This window comes from Ornithorhynchus anatinus, chromosome 3 (genome assembly GCF_004115215.2).
Source record: "Ornithorhynchus anatinus isolate Pmale09 chromosome 3, mOrnAna1.pri.v4, whole genome shotgun sequence".
In the NCBI taxonomy this organism is placed as follows: domain Eukaryota; kingdom Metazoa; phylum Chordata; class Mammalia; order Monotremata; family Ornithorhynchidae; genus Ornithorhynchus; species Ornithorhynchus anatinus.
In genome coordinates, this window is record NC_041730.1 from 32,325,080 (window position 1) to 32,350,012 (window position 24,933).

Here is a 24,933-nt window from a genome sequence, read left to right on the forward strand (position 1 = left end):
TATTTTCTGTTCACTTGAGGGCCATTTCAATGTTTTCTGCTTCATGAAGTGGCATCCAAGTGCACTGAAAATAATCCATGCTCTTCTTACTGATAGATCAATACATTCCCCAATAGACAATTACATTTTTCAGAAAGTCTTTCTAGACATGACACAAACTAATGGCTCAAAACTTTCATAAATAATTGAAGTGTCTAAGAAAGTGATATATGTATATACATATACATATATACAATGTAAATAATCAAATATATTTTAGTTGCACATATATGTAAGAGATCCTTTTAGCAAATGATTCTATATAAAACCAAATACGGTGCTTTCCATATGATTAAATATTTAAAATGTAGTAGTGTACTTTAATACGTGAAATAGCCAAATTGTTATGACCATTGACTCTAGCAGCAGGTACAATTTGAGTCTTCCATTATTTCATCTTGCAAAAATTCCTAAATGTTTAGTTTTCCTCCTTCATTTTCACTTCACCATTTTTCTACACACTAATCCCACCCAAAAACAAGTAAAATGTTGGCACACAGCACAAACACACTAAACTAATACCTACATGTGTGCTTCTGTGTAAGAGTCCTCCAAAATAGTAACTTTTCTGGCAGGTTTCCTCAGCCTCTCCAGCCAATGTTATTAGTACCATAGCTAGGGCCACTAGTGTTTATGAGTTTTGGTATATTCCGTGACCACATTAATGAGTGTGATTTCATATTTGAATGAAGATCAAAAACACTTTTGCATACCTAAAATGGTAACTATGGTAACACAACATGCTTCTTAACACACCCAGTACAAATTCAGCTATAACCCGAAATAAGATTTTCTTTTTCCCTCAATGACTTCACATTTTCATACCTCTGAAGTAGGAGTGGGGTATAATGTTTTTGGAGTTAGGAATAATTTAACAGGAAATGGAAGAATAAATACTAAAATCAAATAAAAATGAAACTAACCTCTTCCTCTTCAAACCCAGTCAAATCCCATCTGTAATTGAGACGCATCTGTTTTCTTTTCCAATGCTCCATAAATGTGGCAGCTGGAATTCAGAAAACTAATTCAAGCTTACTTTAAAAAAATTTCTACACAAGAGTGAAAACACACCTGGATACTTAATTAAAAACATTATCTTCTCAGTTCATAAAATTAATATTTTCTGGGATTTAGTTAAATTCTGCCAACCTAAGAATCCATTTAACTGTGTACTTACAGTTTTCTTTCTCTAGCCCCATTCAGAAATGAAGACACAGGGCATCTGAACTGTCAATTATCATCTGTTTCTACTTACCTTGCACAGTTTCTTTGAAATGAGACAACAGACACTCTGAAAACTCCTTTTTATGTTATTAAGTGCTTCATAAGTGCCAATGTATTGTGCTAAGCACTAGAGTAGATAGAGATATCCAGTTTAGGCACAGTCCCTGTCCTACATGGAGCACACAATTTAAGAGATAGGGAGAGGAGGCATCCTATACCCACTTTACAGGTGAAGAAACTGAAGCTCAGAGAGGCTAAGTGACTCCAAGGTCACATAGCAGAGCTGGGATTAGAACTTAAGAGTACTGACTTTCAGTGCATTTTGCTTCCAATAGGCCATGGTGGCCTCCCTTAGATCCAAGATTGAGTTTTTACATAATTATCATTATACAAAGATAATTGTATATAAATTCTATAGAAATATATATATATATTACATATCTATATATCTATATCTATATATATATACACATTCATTCATTCATTCAATTGTATTTATTGAGCTCTTATTATGTGCAGAGCACTGTACTAAGCACTTGGAATGTACAATTCGGCAACAGATAGAGACAATCCCTGCCCAACAATGGGCTTACAGTCTAAACGATATATCTATGTAATAGCTCCTCCCCCTCTCCCTTCCCCTCCCCTCAGCACTGTGCTCATTTGTAGATATTTTTATTACCCTATTTATTTTATTAATGAGGTGTACACCCCCTTGATTCCATTTATTGCAATTAAGTTGTCGTGTTTTTGTCCGTCTCCCCCGATTAGACTGTAAGCCTGTCAATGGGCAGGGATTGTTTCTATCTGTTGCCGAATTGTACATTCCAAGCACTTAGTACAGTGCTCTGCATGTAGTAAGTTCTGAATAAATACTATTGAATGAATAAATAGTATTGAATTAATATACTTTATAGCATTTTATTTATGTATTTTATAGATCTATTTTAAAACTATACAGTGCTGTCTACGCTGAAGACAGTCAATGAATACTTGTTGACTGAGCAATTGTTGGTGAACCAATCTGATGTTTGTACAGGTGTTGGTTTGTTCCTTAGTTAATAAAAGCCAAAAAACACAGGTCACTCTGGACCATAATGAGCTCTGAACCTACTTAGAATTTAGCTCTGCAATCCAGAGGCAACTCATCTGGAAATTTTAGGTGGTGGTATTTGTTTTTGTTAAATGCTTAGTATGTGCTAAGCACTGTACTAAGAGCTGGGATAGATGGAGGATAATTAGATTGGACCCAATCCCTGTCCCCCATGGGACTCACTGTCTAAGTAGGAGGGTGAACAGATATTGAATCCTTAATTTTACAGATGCAGAAATAGATAAGCAATATTACTTGCCCAGGGTCACACAGCAGGCAAGTGTCAGGCTGGCAGTATTAGAGTCCCATAATCTTTCCACTAGGACAAGCTGCTGCTGATTTTAGGTTGATGAAAATGCAGACTAGATGTCCCTTTAACAAGCTTATTCAAAATCATATCTTCCTGGAAAGACAACTCAGACCTGTTTTCCTGGATATTTACAAAAGCCATAGGTAGTGGGGATAAATATTACAAAATGCTTTTGGTGATGAAGGTAATGATATCGAACTTGCACCTATCATCCAGAAAAATCTACTGAACAATAAAATTCCATTTAGTTGCTGATCTTCTCTGAGTTAGTTAAACAAAGGGTTAAGTATTTTTAATGGTTTTTCTTAAGTGCTTACTATGTGCCAGACACTGTACTTAGCACTGGGGTAGATACAAGTTAATTAGGTTGGACACAGTCCCTGTTTCACAGTTTTAATCCCCATTTTACAGATGATGGACTTGAGGCACAGAGATGTTACAAACAATAACTGTGGTATTCGTTAAGAGCTTACTGAGTGTCAAACACTGTACTAATCACTGGGGTAGATACAAGATAATCAGATCCCACATGGGGCTCCCAATCTAAATAGGAAGGAGAACAGTTATTTTCTTTTTGCAGAGTAAGGAACTGGGACACAAAGAAGTTAAATGATTTGCCCAAGGTTACAGAGCAGACAAATGGTGGAGTCATCACTAGACACAGGGCCACACCATTTCTCAACTATACTTTTCATTCCTTATTCATCCTAGGTAAACCGTAAAACAGTGTAATAATTCCAGAACAATAGGAAAATTTGAGGTCAGAGTGTTGAAGGTATTTTCTCAAGGTCACATAGCAAATCGGGTTAGAACAGCTGGGGTTAGAGCCCCACAACTCTTGATTTTCAATCCAGAGCTTCACCTCCTTGGGCCAATAACAATATCTGAGAATAAATTCAGGAAGTTGGCACAGTTTGGCCTTTATTTTAAGGTGAGCATGTGAACAAAGTTAGCAGCATAGCAGCCAGAGACAATGACATTCATTAAAAGGTCCAGAAACAAAAGGCCCTGTCTCAGGTAGAGAAACGGGTATTCTGAAACTCTCCAAAACATTCTTACACACCAAAACCTTGTCCCAACTATTCAACCACCACTGAAGTTGAAAAGCACTGAAAAATCCATGTAATGAAAAACAAAAGTTCTTCACCTTGAGGTGATGAGTATAATCTTTATAGGCTTTCTCCACCAGCTCAGGATCATATTTAAAGGAAGGTCCTCAAGAAACAATGTCATTTCATTGTTTTCTAATAATGATAGTGGTATTTGCTAAGAACTTTTTATGTGCCAAGCACTCTACTAAGCACTGGGGCAGATACCAGATAATCAGGTTGGACAGAGTCCCTGTCCCACATGGGCCTGAAAGTCTAAGCAGAAGGAAAAGCAAGTACTGAATCCCCATTTTACAGATGAGGAAGCTGAGACCCGGATTAATTGAGTGACTTGCTCAAGGTCACACAGGAGACAAGTCAAGTGGTGGAGCTGGGATTAGAACCCAGTTTCGCTAATCCCCATGCCTGTGCTCTTTCCACTGCACCATGCTGCTTCTTCTTTTAGAAAAACGTGGGAGGGAACAGAATACTCTCAAACTGAACAAGATAGGCTACTTATGTCCAATATTTCTAGTCACCAGTGAATCCCCTGGACATGCTTCCATTGCACATCTTCCACAATGTTCACTACTGTGTCTGCCTCAATTGGGAGGTGAGGAGGAGGTGTGTCCGATGGGTCTTTTACCTTACCATTTTCTCACTGAGTCACAAGGCATGTTACCCTCAGAATAAATGCTAACTCACAATAATTTGCCTTTTAATTACAGTTGAGGATACATAGTATAAACCCCTTAATTCCTAATTTAGTCCTAGTATTTTTAGTTGTTCAATATGTCAACTTCTTTTCTAAGTCTTATATAGGGACAATTTGGGCCAAGTTATTAAGCATCACGATAGCATTTCATGAAAGAAGAAGCATGAGCTTTCAGCTTACACAGTGGCTGGCAAAAATTATTTCCTTTATTCTTTTCAGAATTGATGAATAGTTCAAATCCCGTACAACCCACTGATAGGATACAGCTTCAGAAATCTGAGTCTGACTAGTAACCTAAATGTGCTCTAAATTACCTGAGGCACCTCATTTGACATTACAAAATGTAAATAATCTTTCAGTTCATTGGTCACTGGAAGGCACTGGAGGAGCTGGACATCATATAAAACTTGAAGCAACTATTAAAACAACATGTAGTAGGTGATTCATCTGCCTTGGTGAATATAATGTACTGTGCTTTGTTCCCACAATGATAACTAAGTTTTCAGCTGCCTCTGTAACAGCATGGCAATGAACAGGTTGGGGGTGCTCTGTGCATTTGTGCTAGAAAAAGCAGCTGGAGAATAGAAAAAGAAAGGAGAAAATGCTAAAAAGAAACAAGGGGAAAAACACTCAAGTGTGTGGTGCACAAATAACTGAAGGAGGGATTTAAGAAACTTCTGCTAATTACAATTGATGTAATATCTGAAAAAATTACTTCCTACAGGTTTTATACCTTTTTTATTTAGCAACCTCTTACCTTTCCTTGTGCAGCATATATTTTGGCAAAGAATGAATGTTGCAATGTGCCTTTTATTCTCGGCATGACTTTTCCTGTTTCCCTGTCTTCATGTATAATAGGTTCCTTCTCAATTGAGCAAGTACTTCATGAAAGCCCTTTTGATTTTCAAACAGATACTTATACAAATGCACAGCTTTAGATTTTCAATATGGAAGATTTGGGGCTGAACTTGCTTAGTCTATTTCCTAATGCAATCACCTCCAGAAATTCTTATTTATTTCAGTACAATAAAATTTTATTTCAGAAATGAATGAAACATCACAAGCCCAGCTTGACCTGTCAAACCATGTACCATAAGGTCCATGCTCAGACTGGAAAAGCCAAGTTAATTCTTTTGGAACACACCCCACTGACTTATCAGGAGGAAATCTGGTCCCATGCAAGCTCATCTTGGTTCCCAAGTAGAGCAAGTTTTCAGCTTTCCTGTTCTTCACAGATTGAGTGGTCAGCATATGTAACTCAAGATTAGTGGAGGTTGTGCTAGCAGAAAATGTCAATAAGGGGTTATTAAAGGGAAAGTTAAGGATGTAGAGACAAAAAGTAAGGATGGGAGATAGAAAGCATTAGGATGGATGTCAAGAGGAGCAAATATCACTCTTTCTGACATCTTGGAGTGCCTACCGGCAGAGACAGAATATTTGATTGAGACAACAATTTCCCTCACCCAGTAATGGCACTTCATATAAGTTTGCCTGCCTATCTTGAGAGGACTTCTAACCAAAGTTCTTGGCTGTTTTCAGAGGGGGTATCACTTTAGCACAGATATTCCAACTGAGAGAGGATGGTGGGGTTGCAAGTTGGTGGGTGCTTCTTTGACTTGTAATCTAGACCACTCTAAATTGTGTCTAACCCAGTTAGCTTGGATCTACCCCAGCTCTTAGTACAGTGCCTGGCACATAATAAGCACTTAAAAATACCATAAAAAAGCCCTAAAGAAGTACAAATGTTCTCTCCAAGGCATGCCAAAAAAGACTATTATAGGTCTGGCAATTTCTATCTGAGTTTCTCTTCCAGAAGATATAAACTCCAAGAGAGCAGAAGCTATGTCTGGAAGTCTTGTTATTTGTTCCCAAGAGACAGAGACTGTGTTCTGTACCCATTAGGCATTCAACAAATGTTGGGAATGATATAGGATTGAGCCATTTTTGGAATGCCTAATGTTAATCCAACAGCCACCTCTAGCACTTGTCTTTCATTTATGCACATCTTCGTTTTGGAGTCAATTGTGTGTTGCACTATTTTTATGTCTATCAACCCCATTAGAGCATAAACTCCTATGGGAAGAGTATAAGTCTTGTGCAGTTGCTGAACTTTCCCAAGCCTATAGTACTGCACATCCAGAGGGTGTATATTCAATACCTACTACTGGTATTTTTAGATTGTGAGCCCCTGGCGCATGTCTAATTCTCTCCTGTGCATTTTTTTCCCAGTTCTTAGTACATTGTTCTGCATAGAGTGCTTAATTAATACTATTCCAACTCTACTACTACTAATGTGAGGATGTGGTAAATAACCCACAAGGTTCTGAAATTACAAGCCAGATTTCATATACAATGTCCCCTTGATTATCAATAACTATAAACAGGAGAAGTAAGATGGCAAAAGGCAATAGTTCAGGGTAAGTCTGAAATGGAAAATGTCAGGAGAGAAGGAAGTGCCTGCTTAAAAAACACATCCCTACATAACTCTCAGAGTTGAATTCTGTGTGTAATGTGTACATGCCACCAAACTCAGTTGACACTTCCGTGTTTCCCAGAAAAAAGAAAGGGCAGTTGGAAGAGAGAGGTCAGGCATCAATATTAATCAGCTTTGGGGACACCTAAAGATTGTTAGGATGCAGCATTGTGTCAGGTCCATAAGGACAGCATATTGTGGGCAGGGTTTGTCTCTCTTTATAGCTGAATTGTATTTTCCAAGCACTTAATACAGTGCTCTGCAAGCAGTAAACACTCAATAAATACGGTTGAATGAATGAATGAATGAATGAATGAATGAATGAATGAAAGATTTGAAGCAATTGTGTAGGTACACTCTCTCAAAGCCTGTGGAGAGGCAGAATTTCTGGAGAAAGACTGAGGCAGTCAAGGTCCAGGCTTGATTATCACACCCATGTGCTATAGTATTCTAGTACATTTCCCAGGAAAAAAAAAACTACTGGATTTTTGTTTGAGAAAAACAGAAAGGAAGGATTCTTGGGATGGATGGGATGACGTCTATTGAATGCTTCCAGGGTGTAGAGTGCTGTATTAAGTGCTTGAGATAGTATAATGGAGTTAGTAGACACATTTCCTGTGTACAAAGAGTTTATAGTCTGGAGTGGGAGACATTAAAATAAATGACAGTGCTTGGCTATATTAGCATAAAGAGAATAGTGTAGGCTTTGAATCTTGATTTTATCTTTTGTTTACCCACAACACTTTGCTCTAAGTTAGAATTGAATTGCTGTAGTTTCATCTGAGTCTTGGGAGTGACAGAAATTCTGTGTGTGCTCTAGAAAGGTGGTGCTAGGGGAACTGCAGGAGAGAATTTGAGGGTAAACCAGGAAGCTTCAGGATAGCAACTCTCATATCTTCACTTTGCAACAAACAACCATCATTTCTGTCACTCTGCCTTGAGGACTTCTGGTTCTCAGAGGAGACACAGGAACAGCCCAGGTCCACATGGCATATAAGTAATTGTGGTGGAAGCAATTCTACAGAGAAACCCTAACCCCAAGAGACTTGTTCTGAACTGAATACTAACAGATGTGTCCAGCAAGCCTTACCAAGGCATCCCGTAATCCTATAAAAAGCACAAGGGAGGAAAGAAGAAAAACATATACTAATTCACTTCTCAAAGAATTATCTCCCTTGAAATGACTGGTATCCAACTTTTAGTGTTTACCAAAGATCCCACCCAACACGTATCACTGAAGACCTTTTGTAGCTCTAGTGTTCTAAGATGGAAATACGGTAATTATAGCTTGAAATATTTTATTTCTTAATCCTGACATTCCCTTGCCCTCTCTATTTCCCCTGGGAACAATCTCTTACAATGCTGGGCATGTAATTGGAGAAGTAGAAAATGAAAGACAAAGTGTTTCTTTGCAGGAGGGAAATGCAAGACTTTTTATAAGTATAAATTATTTCCATCGGTTAGAAACCTCCTATAATGGCCATTTAAAGACAACTGAGATTTTTCAAAGGTGCCAGCAACATCCTCTTTAGGAAATAAAAACAGTCTCCAGATAGAATAAAACCATACAAAGACTAGCTTCTTACTGGTCATTACCTTGAATGCCTGCTTGTTTATAGACAGGATAGTGTAGTGGGTAAAGTCCCACCTGGGAGTCAGAGGCAGAACTGGTCCTGCGTTAGGGCCAACTGGGCCAATTGTTTGGGTCATGTGCCCAAGGGAGCCACTGCCTCCCCCAGTGAATCACCAGAGAGCTAAGGCTGAGTGAGATGCTGGGGTGGTAAAGGGATGGGGGACAGCTTTTATCTACCCCAGGGCTTAGTACAGTGCCTGCACATAGTAAGGGCTTAACGAATACCATAAAAAAACCTACAAGGGAACACATAGCGGGTATGTAGTCAGACTGCAAATCTTGCAGGGTGTCACCAGCTATCTCTGAGGATCTAGATTGTTGTAAGTAATATGCAAAGAATTTATTGGTCTGTTTTCTTGGGTGTCTTTCAACTGCTTTAACAGCAATAAAGACCAACACCATCCAAAGGGCATGAGAAATAGCACCATAATCCTGGAGTATGAGAGGCAATACTTGAGTTTTTGTAATAACTAAACTATTAGTTTTTCAGAACTCCTAATTTTCCCCAAGGAAATGGTCAAATGAGGGCTCCAAGGGGCTTGGATTCCTTCATGGCAAGGAAAGACAGAGTTTAGTGTGAGATGCTCTGAGGTCGAGGGGTTATGGGGAAGAGCAATGGAGTTGGTTGTAAGTCTCCTCTCATCTATTTATCACAGGCTTTTGTTCCAACATCCCATAAATCATCCCATCTGCCCTAGTCTCAAGATTTCTTTCTTACCTCCAGTGCCACCCTCAACGTGTATCTAGTCCTCTCCAGCCTCTATCTACAGGATAAGTGAGGTACAGAAATGGGGAAAAAATCTGAAACCTGAAAGTTAAAATGGGTTAAAAAAAAAGAACCGCTCTTTATTCATAGACCAGGTGGTTTGATTTCAACTGATGCATAATGCAGACCACATTGATTTCAGCTGATTCACAGTGTAGATGGCACTGATTTCAGCTGAGGCATTATTACCACCACTATTTGACCACAAACGATTTTATTTGCTTATCTAACCAGGATTGAGAGCAGTCTAAGTATAGTATTATCCTCTATAAATGTTTTATTCCATTACACAAGAACACCTTAAAAAGATGTTTATGACGAGAACCGAACTCTATACTCATTGACTAAATAAGTAACATCCCAAAGAGAGTTTTGGTTTGCACATTCAGACCTGGCTGTCCAAGGTTTCACAATGGCGTTTGAAAATTTGGGTTTAGGATGATTAAAGTCATAGTAGTTACAGTATCAATCAAGAGCTTACTGTGTGTAAGGCACTGTACTAAGATCTGGAAAAGAATACACAGGTGGGAATTAGATGGTCCTTGTACCTGGAAGGCTCATAATCTAAAAGGACATCTCTCTCCAAAGTTCCCATGAAAGTTTAAAGTTAAAGAAGAGACTATAAATCCTTACCTTTTAAACCCAATCTAACTTACTCCTGTGACTAATTGTATTATTTTCCTATGAAAAGACGAAGTCCTTTTCCAAATTTGCACTTGTAACTCCAGAATGTTCAGGCATGGTATACCCAGACCACAACTCAGATTTACACATTTTGTGAATAAGTTCACAGGGGCTTTGACTTTAAAAAAAACCAACAAATCACCTTCAAGATAATCACAATCACCCCACAGAATTAAAATGTTGAATTTTTGAAGATCAGAAGTATACTTAAATGGACTTAGTTTTCTGGCTAAATGGGTTTGTGTTGCTTTACTCTACTCTACAGTTGCCTTACTGTAGTGAATATTTGTTGGATAAGGCCAATCAGCCATAGGTGGACCTGGGTTTAATTATCCTACTTTACCACACTCCCTCATCCCCTTCATAGCATTTATCTATATCTTTATACTCTTTTGCTCCCCCAGTCATATTTACTGAGTGCTTATTGTATGCAGAGCACTGTACTAAGCATTTGGGAGAGTACAATATAACAGAGTTGGTAGAAACATTCTCTACCCACAACAGGCTTACCCTCCCACATATAATTTATGTTTGTGTCTTTTTTTTTGTTTGCTAGATTGTAAACTACTTGAGGGAAGGGATCATGTCTTCTTACTTTATTGCACTCTTTCAAGTGCTTAGAACAGTGCTCTGCACACAGTAACTGCTCAACAAACATTACTGATTAGCCTTAATGCTACTTAGTGTACTCAGTTAAAAGAACCAAAGTGAGGTATATTAACCTATATTAAGAAAGAGAGCTTTCACAAACTACCAACTTACTCAACAGAAACATCCCAGACTACATATACTGAACTGAAAGGCCATTATAGGTCAGTTTATGTGGAACTCGATAATTCCCATAAAAAAGTCAGTCTATTCCACTTATTTCATTTTCATTGTTAAAGGCGACAAGAGGAGTAGGTGTTCAAAATAATGGATCATCTCTAATGTTTGCAGTTGCATTTACCTCTCTTTTACCTGTCCTCAAATATATGCATAACCATTTAAAAATTAGTTTCAGCCTCACTCTAGGTATAATATTTGCTTTCCAAATATATATTCTATTTAAAAAATATTTTATCAATTAGTGACTTAAGAGGAGCAATCATTCTGGCACTTAACCATATACTGCAGCAATGTACCTCTTGAATGAAAACAATGTTATCTACAATTGGGTCAGGAAGCTTGAGGCATTAAATTGCTACTTTCAGTAGTGGTTTAGTTTTAATTCCTATTTTTCAAGGTACTGGTAACAATGTGTACACTTGATTTGGGAACAAGAAATACTGAAAACTGCAATTCTGTCTACTGTACTTTTTAGAATTAAATAGATGATTCTTACTTTCAGAACTATTGCTCTTATGTAATTTAATTGAACATTTTTACCTGGATCCTATTCTAAGAATAAGAATTCTTGTGATACTTTGGTACCTGTCCTCTCTTTCTGGAACTGAGGTCTGTAAACTGGTTGTTTGGTGATATTGTACAGAATACCATCTCTGAGAGAATATAAAGGAGATATCTATCTATGTTCACCTGAAGTTGTTAGTTCATCAGAAAATACTTAAGGATCAAGTATTGTATTAGATACTTGACTAGTTTGAGATATGACTGCTCATATTCTCTCTTTAAAGAGTAACATATCTCACTTCAGATTTCTAATTTGTATGTCTTGGCTTTGCCACAAAGTTTGGTTGGCAGAGAACTAACCTGAATGAGAACCTAGCAATAAGAACCTGCAATGGAAAAGCAAGTTATTACCTATTTCATTTTATTCTCTCAATTTTAAAATTCAAGATACTCTGTGCGTTTTTTTAATTTCATGGACAAAGACAAAAACCAAGGATCCAAGACCCAAAACAACCCCAGCCCTATACTTAGATGGACTTTTTGTTGGTACTTTTGAAGGAAGTGAAATACATAGTTGAAAACATCCTTACCCCATAGGGCCATGAAGACGGAGAAAAAGACAGTTGCTGGGTTATCGAAGAGGTGACTTGCTCTGGCAGTGGCACAAGCTGAGCTCATTTTCCAGTAAGTACATGTCTTGTCACACAAGGGGCACATGGTAATATTGTGTCTCTGGTCACACATTTCCATGCTGGAAGAAACAAAGTAGAAAATACAAAGTAGTTTGATGCTTTCTGACCTCAGGTCAAATCTGCAGGCCTGGTGCCCAGTTGTTTTTTTAGCACGGAGGGTTTGTTCACGCACTGTGGAATGAGAGACCATTTCAGCCAATTTAGGAGGTTCACATTAGTTGACCCAGGGGAATAACTAAACCAAGAGGTTGGAGTGGGACCATTATGGCCTGGGTAGTTGTCTGTTCGGAGGCTCCCAGGACTTCTGACTGATTTTGATTCCATTCAAAGTGCCTGAACTCCCCCATCACAACCCCAATGGTTTCCAAGGTGAGGAGGGAAGACCTGCACTAAAGTTTAGACCAGAGACACCTTAGTTCTGGGCCAAACTCTCAGAGTAGTGCCAGGGCCCTGTGGTTCAGAAGTGGAGTAAGTAGAGTAAATCACTGATTATTCCAGTATTTAGCAGAGAACTTGGCATATAAGCATTTAATACTACTCCCACTACTATTATTATTTTTGGTCAATCAAGTTTATTGAGTGCCAACTGTGTACACAACCCTGAATTAAGTGCTTGGGAGAGTATAATAGAATTAGTAAATGCAATCCCTGTCCTTGAGGAGTTTACAACCTAGTCGAGGAAGCACACACTAAAATAAGTGCTTGGGGAGTACAATATGACAGAGTTGGTAGACATGATTCCTGTCCCCAAGGAGCTTACAGTCTAGAGGGGGAGATGGACATTAAAATAAATTACAGATAGAGGAAATGACAGAGTATAAGGATATGTACATAAGTGTCGTAGGACTGGGTGGTGGGGTGAATATCAAGAGCTTAAGTAGTACAGATCCAAGTGCATAGGCTACACAGAGGGAGGGCAAATAGGAGAGGTTAGAAATGTATTGAGAAAGGCTTTCTGGAGAAGTTTCTACAGGACTTGGAAGATGGGGCAAACAGTGGTCTCCTAGATTGTAAGCTCCTTGAGGGCAAGGATCATTTTTAATAATTATATTCTCCCACATGCTTAGCACAATGCTTGGTACACAGTAGATGTTCAATAATTGACTGATCATTAGATATGAAGAGGGAAAGAGTTCATAGTAGTTACCTAACACCCCTGCTAAGGCCATTGGACAATCAGCCAACTTGTGGCTCTGCGGTGTAGCAATATTGTTTTGCTGCTGGAAGCTGCAGGCACCATTCCTCTTAAACCACAACCCACTGTTTGTTTTTGTATTTATGGCATTTATTAAGCACTTACTATGTGCCAGGCATTGAACTAAGCACTGGGGTAGATACAAGCTAATCAGGTTGGACGCAGTCCATGTCCCACATAAGGCTCATAGTCTTAATCCTCATTTTACAGATGAAGTAACTGAGGCAAAGAGAAGTGAAGTGACTTTCCCAAAGTCAAAGAACAGGCAAGTGGCAGAGCTGCCATTAGAACCCTGGTCCTTCTGACTCCATGCTCTATCCACTAGGTCAAGGGACTTATACAAGGGCTAACGGAGCTTCACCCTAGAGTTTAGGGAAGTCTTGGCTGACCTACAAGGTCCTGTGTCTTTTTGATTTAGCCAGTAAGCCCACTGCCTGAAGCATTATGAAGATGGTGTTCTTCCCAAAGAAGTAGCTCTAAGTCATGAGGCAGCGCTATTCATGATGTCATCTGCATCATGAATCATGAGAGGGGTATCTGCTGGACATACCAGCTCCATGTGTGGGCTTTGGTTAACCACAGCACTTTCATATCTGTAATTTCTTTATTTCTTCATATTAATGTTTTCCTCCCCCTCTCGACTGCAAGCTCATTGTGGGATGGGGACTGTGTCTGTTGATTGTTACATTGTATTCTCCCATGAGCTTAGTTCAATACTTTGCACATAGTAAACCCTCAATAAATATGATTGAATGAATGAATGAGTGAGTGAATACAGTCCTGACTGCCTCGGGAATTAATTCTTTAACCTTCTGTTTGTTCTTTCCCTCCAACTTGTTCCTTAGTGTTGAAACTGTGCAATGGTACAGGATGGGGTTGTAGTTCAAGAAGGGTGACTCATATAAAAGGAAGGAGTATTTAAGCCACAAGTAGCTGATAAGTCTTTAAAGGAGTCTTTTAACTGAACTCGGTCTGTTGTCTGTGGCTTTCTCATACAATTAGTATGGATGATGAAGGTCAAGTGGCCTAGATCCAAGTTTTCTTTATGGCATGAGAAGAAGTCTCAGTCTTATCTGAACCAATGTATTCCCTGCAATCACTATGGACAGGATACCTCAATTATATTGAAAACATAGTTTTTACTAACCCCTGGTTATTCACTATTGTAGAAATCTGGCATTTTGATTTGTTCTTTCTTAATAGGGTTGCATATGCATTACTTTCTACTTAGACTTCTGATAGAATTTGTAGAATAAGAGTGTCACATCGGAAGAGTGTCATATCGGAAGAGTAACAAAGAATTTTATTGCTATATGTATACAGAATTTTATACAATTTTAAAATATTACATTCCATTTGTTAAACTGTTTCTCATTGAATTTTCCTCTAAGCATTTAGTTCCATCACCCCAAGAAGCAAAACTTTCATTTAGTTATTCAGCCTGTAAAAATATTCATAATGAACACCTTTTAATTCAAAAGTAAATTACACCATGCATATTTACATATGAAATATGTGTGTCCTCTCTCACCTCTATAGTTTCATCTACATAATTTTGTAAGACAGGTTTTTAAGTCAGGACTACTCAGGATTGAGCACAGATTTTCTTAAAGTTTTGATAGTACACAGAACACTTAAGACCTCATTATCTTTTAATACTTGACTTTTGTATTTTTCTGGGGGATTAGCATTGTCCTAATTTACTATAAAATAATCTGCCCACTAAATAATGGCACTTTGTTGCCCATAAAGCCATTGAAGTGGCTATGGAAAATTTCTGATGCTTGATTTAAATACTTAGGTCCCTGAATGTTTGCTTCATCAGAGGATTCTCAGCTACAATGGTCAGAAAGACAAGGCTGATGGTTGATAGGCATATTCAAAGCATACTGGTGGCAGCAAAAAAAGGGGAAGACATTGCATATTGGTTGCATTCTTTATCTTCAGACAAGAACATGTCAAGAAAAGGAGTAGAATGCTTTTCAAAAATGAAATATTTTTAAAAATTAATTTACCTTGGTATGTTCTCATCAACGGTAACACAACCATACAGGAACACAATAATCCCGACGACCGAAGCTGGGATGAGCATTTGGGTATATACCCCCAGCCAGGCAAAATACAGTCCTATCTTCTCTCCAAAATACTTCCTGAAATTGGGTGAGGGAAAAAAATTAAAAATGCTTTCTTCTAAACAACATCAATTCCAAACAAAAATGTTAAAAGTTGAACTGGCAAGTGACTTTGAAATAACTATGAGTATTAAAATTCATTAGGATCCCCTCTAGACTGGAAGCTCCTTGTGGGCAGGGAATGTGTCTACCAATTCTATTATTATACTCTCCCAAGTGCTTAGTACAATGCTCTGCACACAGTAAGTGCTCAATTAATTTGATTGATTGAGCCTAGCCTAAAGAATTTGCATCATCCCTTCCCCATTTCCAAACTCTGCTTGCTTGTTTTCCCTTGTATAAAATACTATCCCCTTTTCCAGCTTCCAGCACAGGGTGACAGAACTCACATAGTCACCTGCAGCAAATATTCTCCCGAGAGACACAGATTCCCAGGGAGAAAACTACAAAGAAACTTTTTTTTTAAACTCTGAGCAGAAATAACAGTGCTTAATATTCATACCTAAAAGGAGCAGGAACATCTACTTTACTAGGAAGAATTAACTTTGAAAATTAGTTTGAATGAATGAAGTTACACAAGGAGGTTCCAGGAAGATCATCTCTCACACTAAAAATCTTTTGTGACTTAATTTGTCTTCATTTTCATGGGCCAACATGTGCCTCAAATACTCCTGCATAATTGCGAGAAGTCCTCTCTATTCCCAGTCTGTCTCTCCAGTCTCACACCAATGTCATTGCTACAGAAAATTCCCTGCTCCAGGGGCAACAGAACTGAGCTTACCACAGACTCATGCTTCCATCCCAAGAAAACTGTTCTTGCTTCCTCTGATACTGCAACCTACCCTACATGCATAAAATATTACAGACAAAGCTCTTAGGATTCAAAAATTAGAAAGAAGTTGAGGAAGACTGGAAGGGACTAGAATGCAGAGCATCTTTCCCTAGAGTTTTCCTTTGCAAGGAATGTTTACCCATTTTCATTGTGCAACCTGAAACAATGACTAGCTTAGACTCGCTCAGTGCTAGTGGGTCTGCCTAGCTATAAATACCCATGTAACCTGAAAGATTACAAGGCTGAATAAAAGTCCCAAATGACAATCTGGAACAGCACTTTCCATATTAAATTTGTACTTTTTTTTTGCAAATGTGGCAGTGTATCACTATCTGTTGCTGGGGAATAGCTTCTTAGAAGCTCTAATGTTAGCTGAAAGGCAGAAGAATGCAGATGATTGCACCTTTTAGTTCACCTCACCTGACCAGATCGATGGGCTGATATTTATAGAAGACCCCATAGCTTGCCCATTCCTCACAAAGGAGCTGAAAAGCAAAAATAGAAAATGATAATAAGACTATTGTCTATTCCTACAACATATTTCACTGCAAACACAGACTCCCATGACATATAATAATAATAATTATTATTACCATACTTGTTAAGTACTTACCCTTTTCCAAACCCTGTTCTAAACACTGGGGTAGATATAAGTTGAACAGGTTGGCACAGTCCCTGTCCCATACTGGGCTAGCAGTTTAAGTAAGTGGGAGTAGGATTTAATCCCCAATTTACAGATAGGAAAACTGAGGCACAGAGATGTTAAGTGTCTTGCCCAAGATTACATAGTGGACACGTGGCAGAGCCAGGATAAGACATATTAAATGATTGACCTGATGCTTCAATAGCTACATATCTGAAAAAATTGCTCATACTAGGTATCTGTGATTTAATTAGAAATATTTCTAAAATGATTTGTTCCTTGAGAATTCTTGTCCCTTTTACTCTGAATTTGACTCCATTAAGGGTCTTTAATAAAGACTCTAATTATCAATTCTTTACAGAAGCAGTTGCCAATCTACTTAACTGACATTTTGGTTTCCATTCTTGACTGAGCTTGTAAATGCCAATAGCAAACTTTTTAGATTCTAATGAAAAGGAAACTCTCCTTTTATCTCGGGAGCTGAGTGGTATTATTTATTACCCTTCATAAGAAAACAAATGAGCAAATACACACATATTCATGCACGCAGAAGGGTTATCCCTCAGGCTTAATTCAGAGCATCTGATTAATCTAATGAAAGAACCTGTACATGCCTGCAGATTCTGTGCAAAGGAAACTTCCTTAATCCTGTAATTCAGTCTCTTCCTTCTGTGGGTTTTGACCAATGGATGCGGTCGGAGAATTAAGGATTCTTCTTCAACCCACAGTCTCTTAACTTAGTCTTTGTATTACATGAACAGGAGTGTGAAATTTCTCAGTAGCTGACAACAACAAAGGGCATATGTGCCACTCTATTTGTGGTAACATCTGCTGCTAACATTTAATCCTACACTCCATTATAAATTTGGGCACTAAAAAATTTATTATAGAAACCCAAACTGATTAATAAGGCCTGGAAGCTTCCCAGACACCCAAACAGTTTCAAATTACTTTGAACTCTCAGCAGAGTTGAAGGTGATAGTAAAGACCCAGTGGTTGCAGGTCTAACACTACAAAGAAAGGCAACTTTAAACACAAGATTTATCAGAGGCATGAGATATGTGTATAGACTTGAATTCTGATAATTTAAGTAGAGTAGTCAGGGTCTAAATATTTGCTCTAAATATTTAAATTTTTCTATGCAGAGATGTAATATAGTTTTGAGAAAAGGCAAGTTCCATGGGCAAAAAAGTCACCTAAGGTGTAGGAAATGAGAAGTCCATTACTTCACTCTGCTGTCTGGATCATTTTTCTGAAAGGTACACTCCTCAGAAACCTTCAGTTATTTTCTATTGTTCTCTGCATTAAACAGAAACTCCTAACTGTTAGCTTTAAGGTACTCAATCGGACCTCTTCTCCCATTACACCTCAAGCTCTCTCTTCATTTCTTTTAATCTAATCTAAACACAGTGCCTCAATTCTCATCTCTCTCCACTGCTGAAAAATTGTTTATGCCCACCTTCCTCCCTGCCATTTTCCATCCAACAGACCATGGTTCTCCTCATCTTCAAACCCTTTCTGAAATCATATCTCTTCCAGGAGGCTTTCCCTGATTAAATTTTAATCACCCCTCTTTCACTCCCTCAGTTGCCATTTCAACACTTCCATGCCACCTAAACACTTATATACAATCACCCTGTAGGATGTATTTGCATATCTTCATATTCTAAAACTTCCTCCTATCTGTATTTTATCTTAGTCTCTATCTCTCCTGCTACAGCATAGGCTCCTTGAGGGCAGGGATCAAGTATATTAATTCTATTGTACCCTCCCAAGCACATAGTATTTGTATAAGGTGGAATTTGCAACTACTGCTTGGCATACACAAGGAAAAGTCTGCATGAAGCAAGACCAAAAGGTGGTTGAAAATCAAATTCCAAGTCCGCAATTTTTCTGTAGCACAAACAGAATGAGTACCACTTTTAATCAAACAAAGTTGCGTTTTCCAAATACTCCTTTTCTTCATCATCTTTATGGCTCACCATTTATTGTTGGTACTAAAGACCTATGAGGTTCTCACCTCAAGGTTCATTCCTGATTGCCTGTTGTGTTCACCAGATTAACATTACTCTTGGTGGTTCTTGATAACATTTCAATACAAATCATCATTAAAAAAATTGCATCTTAGGGCTTAGTGCCACCAGGATTATAAACTATTTCCTTTGATTTGCAATGCTTCTCCTTCTCCATTCATTCAATTGTATTTATTAAGCGCTTACTGTGTGCGGAGCACTGTACTAAGCACTTGGGAGACTACAATATAACAATAAACAGACACATTCCTTTCCCACAACGAGTTTACAGTCTACCTTGCCACCAACTTCCTGTACATATCCTGCCTCTGGCCTGGAATGCCCTTCCTTTTTATATACAACAGACAATTAATCTCACTACCTTCAAAGCCTTATTGAAGGCACAACTCCTCCAAGAGGGCTTCCCTGACTAAGCCCTCAAACTCCTCTTTTCCCACTCCCTTTCACATTGTCCTAACTTGCTCCCTTTATTCACCCCCTTCCTGCCGCCAAGTCCCACAACACTTATGTATATACCCATAATTTATTTATATTAATGCCTGTCACACCTTCTAGATAGTAAATTCACTCTGGACAGGGAATGTGTCTGTGATATTACTGTGTTGTAATCTCCAAGCATTTAGTACAGTGCCCTGCACATAGTTAGCACTCAGTAAACATGACTGATTGATTTATTGATTGATTGAGCCTCATGCAGGGCAGGGATTTGTGTCCAACCTAATTTACTTGTATCCATTCCAGCACTTAGAATAGTGTTTGACACAGAGAAAGCAATTAACAAATACCATAGAAAATGTCTTTCACTGTTTTAGTAAATGGTAACCAGGCAATCTTGCTAAAAAGATTAAATGCTCTGCCTATATCTTTGCTTTCATTACCCATTTAGTTGTGGTATTTGTTAAGTGCTTACTATGTGTCAAACACTATTCTAAGCACTGGGGAAGATAAAAGACTATCAGGTCGACTCAGTCCCTGTCCCACAACAGGCTCCCAGTCTAACGAAGGAAGGAGAACAAGTATTGAATCCCCATTTTCCAGATGAGGTAACTGAGGGACAGAGAAGTTAAGTGACTTGTCCAAAGTCACACAGCAGGCACACGGCAGATATGGTATTAGAACCCAGGTCCTCTGACTCCCAGCCCTGTGCTTTTTCCACTAGGCTATGCTGCCCCTCTATTTCATGGGGTTTTGATTTCTGTAGTACTTCCCTGGCAGCAGGAGGACATTAGGACAAAGATGGAAACAGGTGAAAAAGTCTGAGAGGTAGTCAATCGGGCAGGCATGATGCCATAGGAATCCTTGGGGGGCCTCGGAGGCAAGGCTATTGGTACACAGCTCCCAAAACATCAGCTTTATCTGGGAAGCATATTCCCGAGTCACCTTACATTGTGGGCAGGGAAACAGTCGACCAACTCTGTTCTATAATGCTCTTCCAAGCACTTGGTACAGTGATCTGCACACAGTAAGCACTCAATAAATACCATTGATTGATGCCCAATGCTAGGCATTTCCTAAGTAGAAACTAAAAAAACAATGCTCTTAGAAGATTCACTTGTTTGCCTCGTGCAAACATGTCCACTGACTCACAAATGTGTATCAGAGTCCACCAGCTCCTTATCCACAAAGAGCTCCTTCTACAGTGGAATTTGATAGATGTGATTTGTTTGACTGTATGCCAGTAGTAGCATCAATCAATGCTGTATTTCATCAAAAGGCAAACGCTGATAATTATAAGGTAAAGAAGAGTCTCATATGGGCAGGTTGACAACTATGGATTTTGGGGTGTGAATGTTTAAGCTTTTATAGACATATTTACTCTGTTTTGAGACAAACCTCCTTCTAATTGATTCAAACGCAAAATGATCAGCATAGAACAAAACTCTGAAACAGTATAGTAAGGCTTTCCACAAAATCAACAGCATCCCTTTGTCATTTGTGTTTTAGGAACAAGGAAACAAGGAAAAATCAATTCCACTGAAAACAAAGGCTACGATTTTTTTCACATAAAGTTAAAGATCATGGTTAAGTTGTTGGCAAACTATGATTATTAAAGAGCTGGAAATTGAAATCTAAAAAATTCTGATCATTTATATTCCTCAGAAAAAAATAAAAAACCACCTAATACAGACCAGTCTCATAACTGGAACAGAAGTAAATTTGCTGAATAACCCTTCTGAAATCAGTTCAGCATTCTTTAGAGAAGCTTCTCTTTAGAGAAGCAGCGTGGCTCAGTGGAAAGAGCACGGGCTTTGGAGTCAGGGCTCATGAGTTCGAATCCCAGCTCTGCCACTTGTCGGCTGTGTGACTGTGGGCAAGTCACTTAACTTCTTTGTGCCTCAGTTCCCTCATCTGTAAAATGGGGATTAAGACTGTGAGCCCCACGTGGGACAACCTGATTCCCCTATGTCTACCCCAGCGCTTAGAACAGTGCTCGGCACACAGTAAGCGCTTAACAAATACCAACATTATTATTATTATTATTCTTTGTTATGTAAGACATGGACATGTGTTGCAGACTTCGTGAAACAAAAATGACCTAATTGCCTAGTGCTGGCTCTCTGATAAATTGGTGCTTTGATTTCCCCAACTTAGTCGAGGTACTATTTAGGTAAGATTGATAATAGGTTAAAGTACTTTACACTGAAGTAATAAATATTCTGGGTCAGATATGTTGCCTTTTTAAAAAATCATATTAAGTGCTTACTATGTGCCAGGCACTGTTCTAAGCACTGGGGTAGATACAAGATAACTGGGTTAGACACAGTCCCTGTCCCACATGGGGCTTCCCAGTCTTAATCCCCATTTTAAAGATGAGATAACTGAGGCATAGAGCAGTTAGGTGACTCGCCTAAGGTCACATAGCAGATGAGTGTCAGAGCTAGGATTAGAACTCAGGTCCTCTGACTGATAGATCTTAGCTCTTTCCACTAATAATAATAATATTGGTATTTGTTAAGCGCTTACTACTTGCTGAGCATTGTTCTAAGCACTGGGGTAGATACAGAGTAATCAGATTGTCCCACTTGAGACTCACAGTCTTACTCCCCATTTTACTAATGAGGTAACTGAGGCTCCAAAAAGTGAAGTGTCTTGCCCAAAGTCACATAGCTGACAAGTGGAGGAGCTGGGATTAGAACCCATAACCCCTAAGTCATGGGTTCTAATCTTGGCTCTCCATGGGTCAGATGAGTCAGACATTTTGTATTTTCATTCTCTCTTTCCAGCTTTTAGGGTAACCCTCTTTGAAATAAAAGCTGTGAGCCCCTTGTTGGGCAGGGATTGTCTCTGTTGCTGAATTGTACATTCATTCATTCAATAGTATTTATTGAATGCTTACTATGTGCAGAGCACTGTACTAAACGCTTGGAATGTACAATTCGGTGATAGAGACAATCCCTGCCCAATAATGGGCTCACAGTTCCAATTGTTTAGTACAGTGCTCTGCACACAGTAAGCGCTCAATAAATACAATTGAATGAATGAATGAAAAGCTAGATTCCATCCATGCTGTCACAATGTGGTTTCTGGGAATGTTCAGTGGCAGGAGAGGGGGTGATTCTGCTTTGTAGGGAAATATTTAGTTGATAGCCCAATCCCAAAATTTTCTATGTAACTACTCTGCCCTCTAGGCTATTAGCTTCCTCTAGACTCAGCTCATTGTGGGCAGGGAATGTGTCTGTTATATTGCTGTGTTGTACTCTCCCAAGCATTTAGTACAGTTAGCACTCAGTAAGTGCTTAATAAATATGATTAACTGACTGAGCCATGCTGAATTTGAACATTATTTCAATCAATTTTATTACTGAGTGCTTAGTGTGTGCAGAATACTGTACTAAGCATTTGGGACAGTACAACACAACAATATAAACAAACACATTCCCAGCACACAATGAATTTATAGTCTCCTTCTACTAGCAAGTAGAGAAATGAAGTTGGTTTGCAGCTGTTAGGATAGAAGCAGTAGATTTTGTTCTATGCTGTAATTATTGTACTCTGAATGGGTAACCTGTCTTTCTGTAAGCTAAATGCAAAGTATGTATGGAGAAGGTGGGATTAACTCCACTATACATTGTACCTAATGCTAGTCAAACCAGGAGGCTGCAACCGGAAGGGCCAGGGGCCCCAGTAACCTTATTTCATGAAGGTTGGAATCTCAAATTCTCTTTCCAACCTAAATCACAAAAGACTCCAACTGTGATCATAAACTTTCTGAGCTTGTTCCTGCACTAGCACTGACCTTCTTCTTCAGAGGCCTGAGAGGCATGGTGTAATCAATACCTGAAAATCACTTTAACTGATATTTAAACAGAAACTTAACTGCGTTTTTGATGAACAAGGGCATTCTTCTCAGTCTTGCTCAATGAATTACAATTGCCAAGTAATTAATAACCATGAATGATCCCTTCCCCAAAGTGGAAGACAGGGCATGATTTGTGCACAGGAAAGTTCTGTCGTTGTGGGCAGAGCCTTGGCATCTCTAGCTCCAGGACTTAGAATGTTAGTCCTGAGAGAGTACATTCCTTACTCCTTCCAGTCTTCAAGCCACCACTACCATCTGCCACGCCCAAGCAAACAGCAATGGGAGAGGGGAAGGCATTTAGAGCCGCGGCACTTCTCTTAGAATAAATTAAGTGCTGAGCCCAGGGGCACACAGACTTTTTTCAATTGAGTCAAAGCTGGGAGTTATGATTGGTGAATCAGGATACATTAAGCCCTTTATTGTTTGTTCCTTCAAACTCCAAGTTTTGAAGTCACCTTTGTCCTAGTCTAGACTTTTCAAATACTGTACAACCTAGACCAGTAAACTCCCTTAATCAATCAATCAGTGGTATTCATTGAATGCTTACTATGTGCAGAGCACAAAACTAAGTGCTTGGGAGAGTACAATAGAATTACAAGACACCTTCCCTATCCATAATGGGCTTATAGTCTAGAGGGGGAGATAGACATTACTATGAACTAATAATTTATAATACGTAATTTAAAGATATGTACTTAAGTGCTGTGTGATTGGGGGTGGGGTGAATATTAAATGTCCAAAGGTCATAGATCCAAGTGCGTAGAAAATGCAGATGAGAGCGCGAGACAGGGAAAAGAGGGCTTAACTGGGAAAGGCTTCTTGGAGGAGATGTGACCTTAATGCTTTGACGGTGGGGAAATATATCACATATCCCTCATGCTCAACAAATATTTATTAAGTCCCTACTCGGGCCAGAACTATGTACTGAGAGAAGAATTAAAGCACCAGTGTCTGCTGAGCTGGAATATATCATTGTTACTTACGGTAATGAAGCCACACTCCTTTATATAATCCATATCCGCTTACAGTAAATTTGACCACATCGGAAGTCTTTCAAATATGAGTATATTTACAATAATGCAAACCACAGAATAAATCTCTAGAAGAACACATTAACTTAATCTGCCTTTTCTATGCAGCTGTCAGAAAGCGTTGGCAATTTTCCAAATACTAACAGGCAGTTTCTAAGAACTTGGTTAATCATCTGCATTGACTTACTTTTCTGTCATTGAGCTCAATATTTTCACCTTCGTAGTCCCCCTGGAAAAAAGGAAAAGTTTGGTCAGCTAGTAGTTGACACCCAAAGATATCATGTCTCATGTACCGAAGGACTTGCTCAAGTAACAAACTCCAAATGAAGAAATAATACATTCTGAAATGACAATTCATTTTTCAGATACTTTACAATGATCATCTGATAGAACATAGAGGCGTGGAAATTTGATTCAGACCAGTAGTTTCTCTAGCTCAAAGTTCTGCCTCCTACAGAAACAAGATAATGTAGATATGGTAGGTGAGACAGCACCTGCCTTAGCATTTCCAAGGTAGTTAGTAGTAATAGTGTTTATTAAGCAGTTAATGGTGCAGAGCAGACTCCAGAAAAGTATTCAGAGGTCTGAATTACACATGGTCCCTGGTCTTCAAAGGACTCACAATCTATATAGCACTGTTTATTCTTTATCCCACACTCCAGATGAGACCAAAAGGAATGGCTGATCCTGGATTCTGCTCTCCCGTGGTGGTTATCTT

The 24,933-nt window shown here is 38.8% G+C and overlaps 1 protein-coding gene across 4 annotated transcripts in view; it reads right to left on the bottom strand.

Moving 5' to 3' along the window:
* ANO1 (anoctamin 1) overlaps positions 1–24,933 on the bottom strand; it is a 171,749-nt gene that overhangs the window by 31,313 nt on the left and 115,503 nt on the right. For all 4 annotated transcript variants that reach the window (XM_029060991.2, XM_029060992.2, XM_029060993.2 and 1 more), the window contains 5 exons: positions 24,403–24,444; positions 16,629–16,693; positions 15,260–15,394; positions 11,948–12,108; positions 963–1,045 (listed from right to left, as the gene is read on the bottom strand). In XM_029060991.2, coding sequence (XP_028916824.1) covers positions 963–1,045; positions 11,948–12,108; positions 15,260–15,394; positions 16,629–16,693; positions 24,403–24,444 — 486 coding nt within the window. The remainder of the gene's footprint in view (positions 1–962; positions 1,046–11,947; positions 12,109–15,259; positions 15,395–16,628; positions 16,694–24,402; positions 24,445–24,933) is intronic.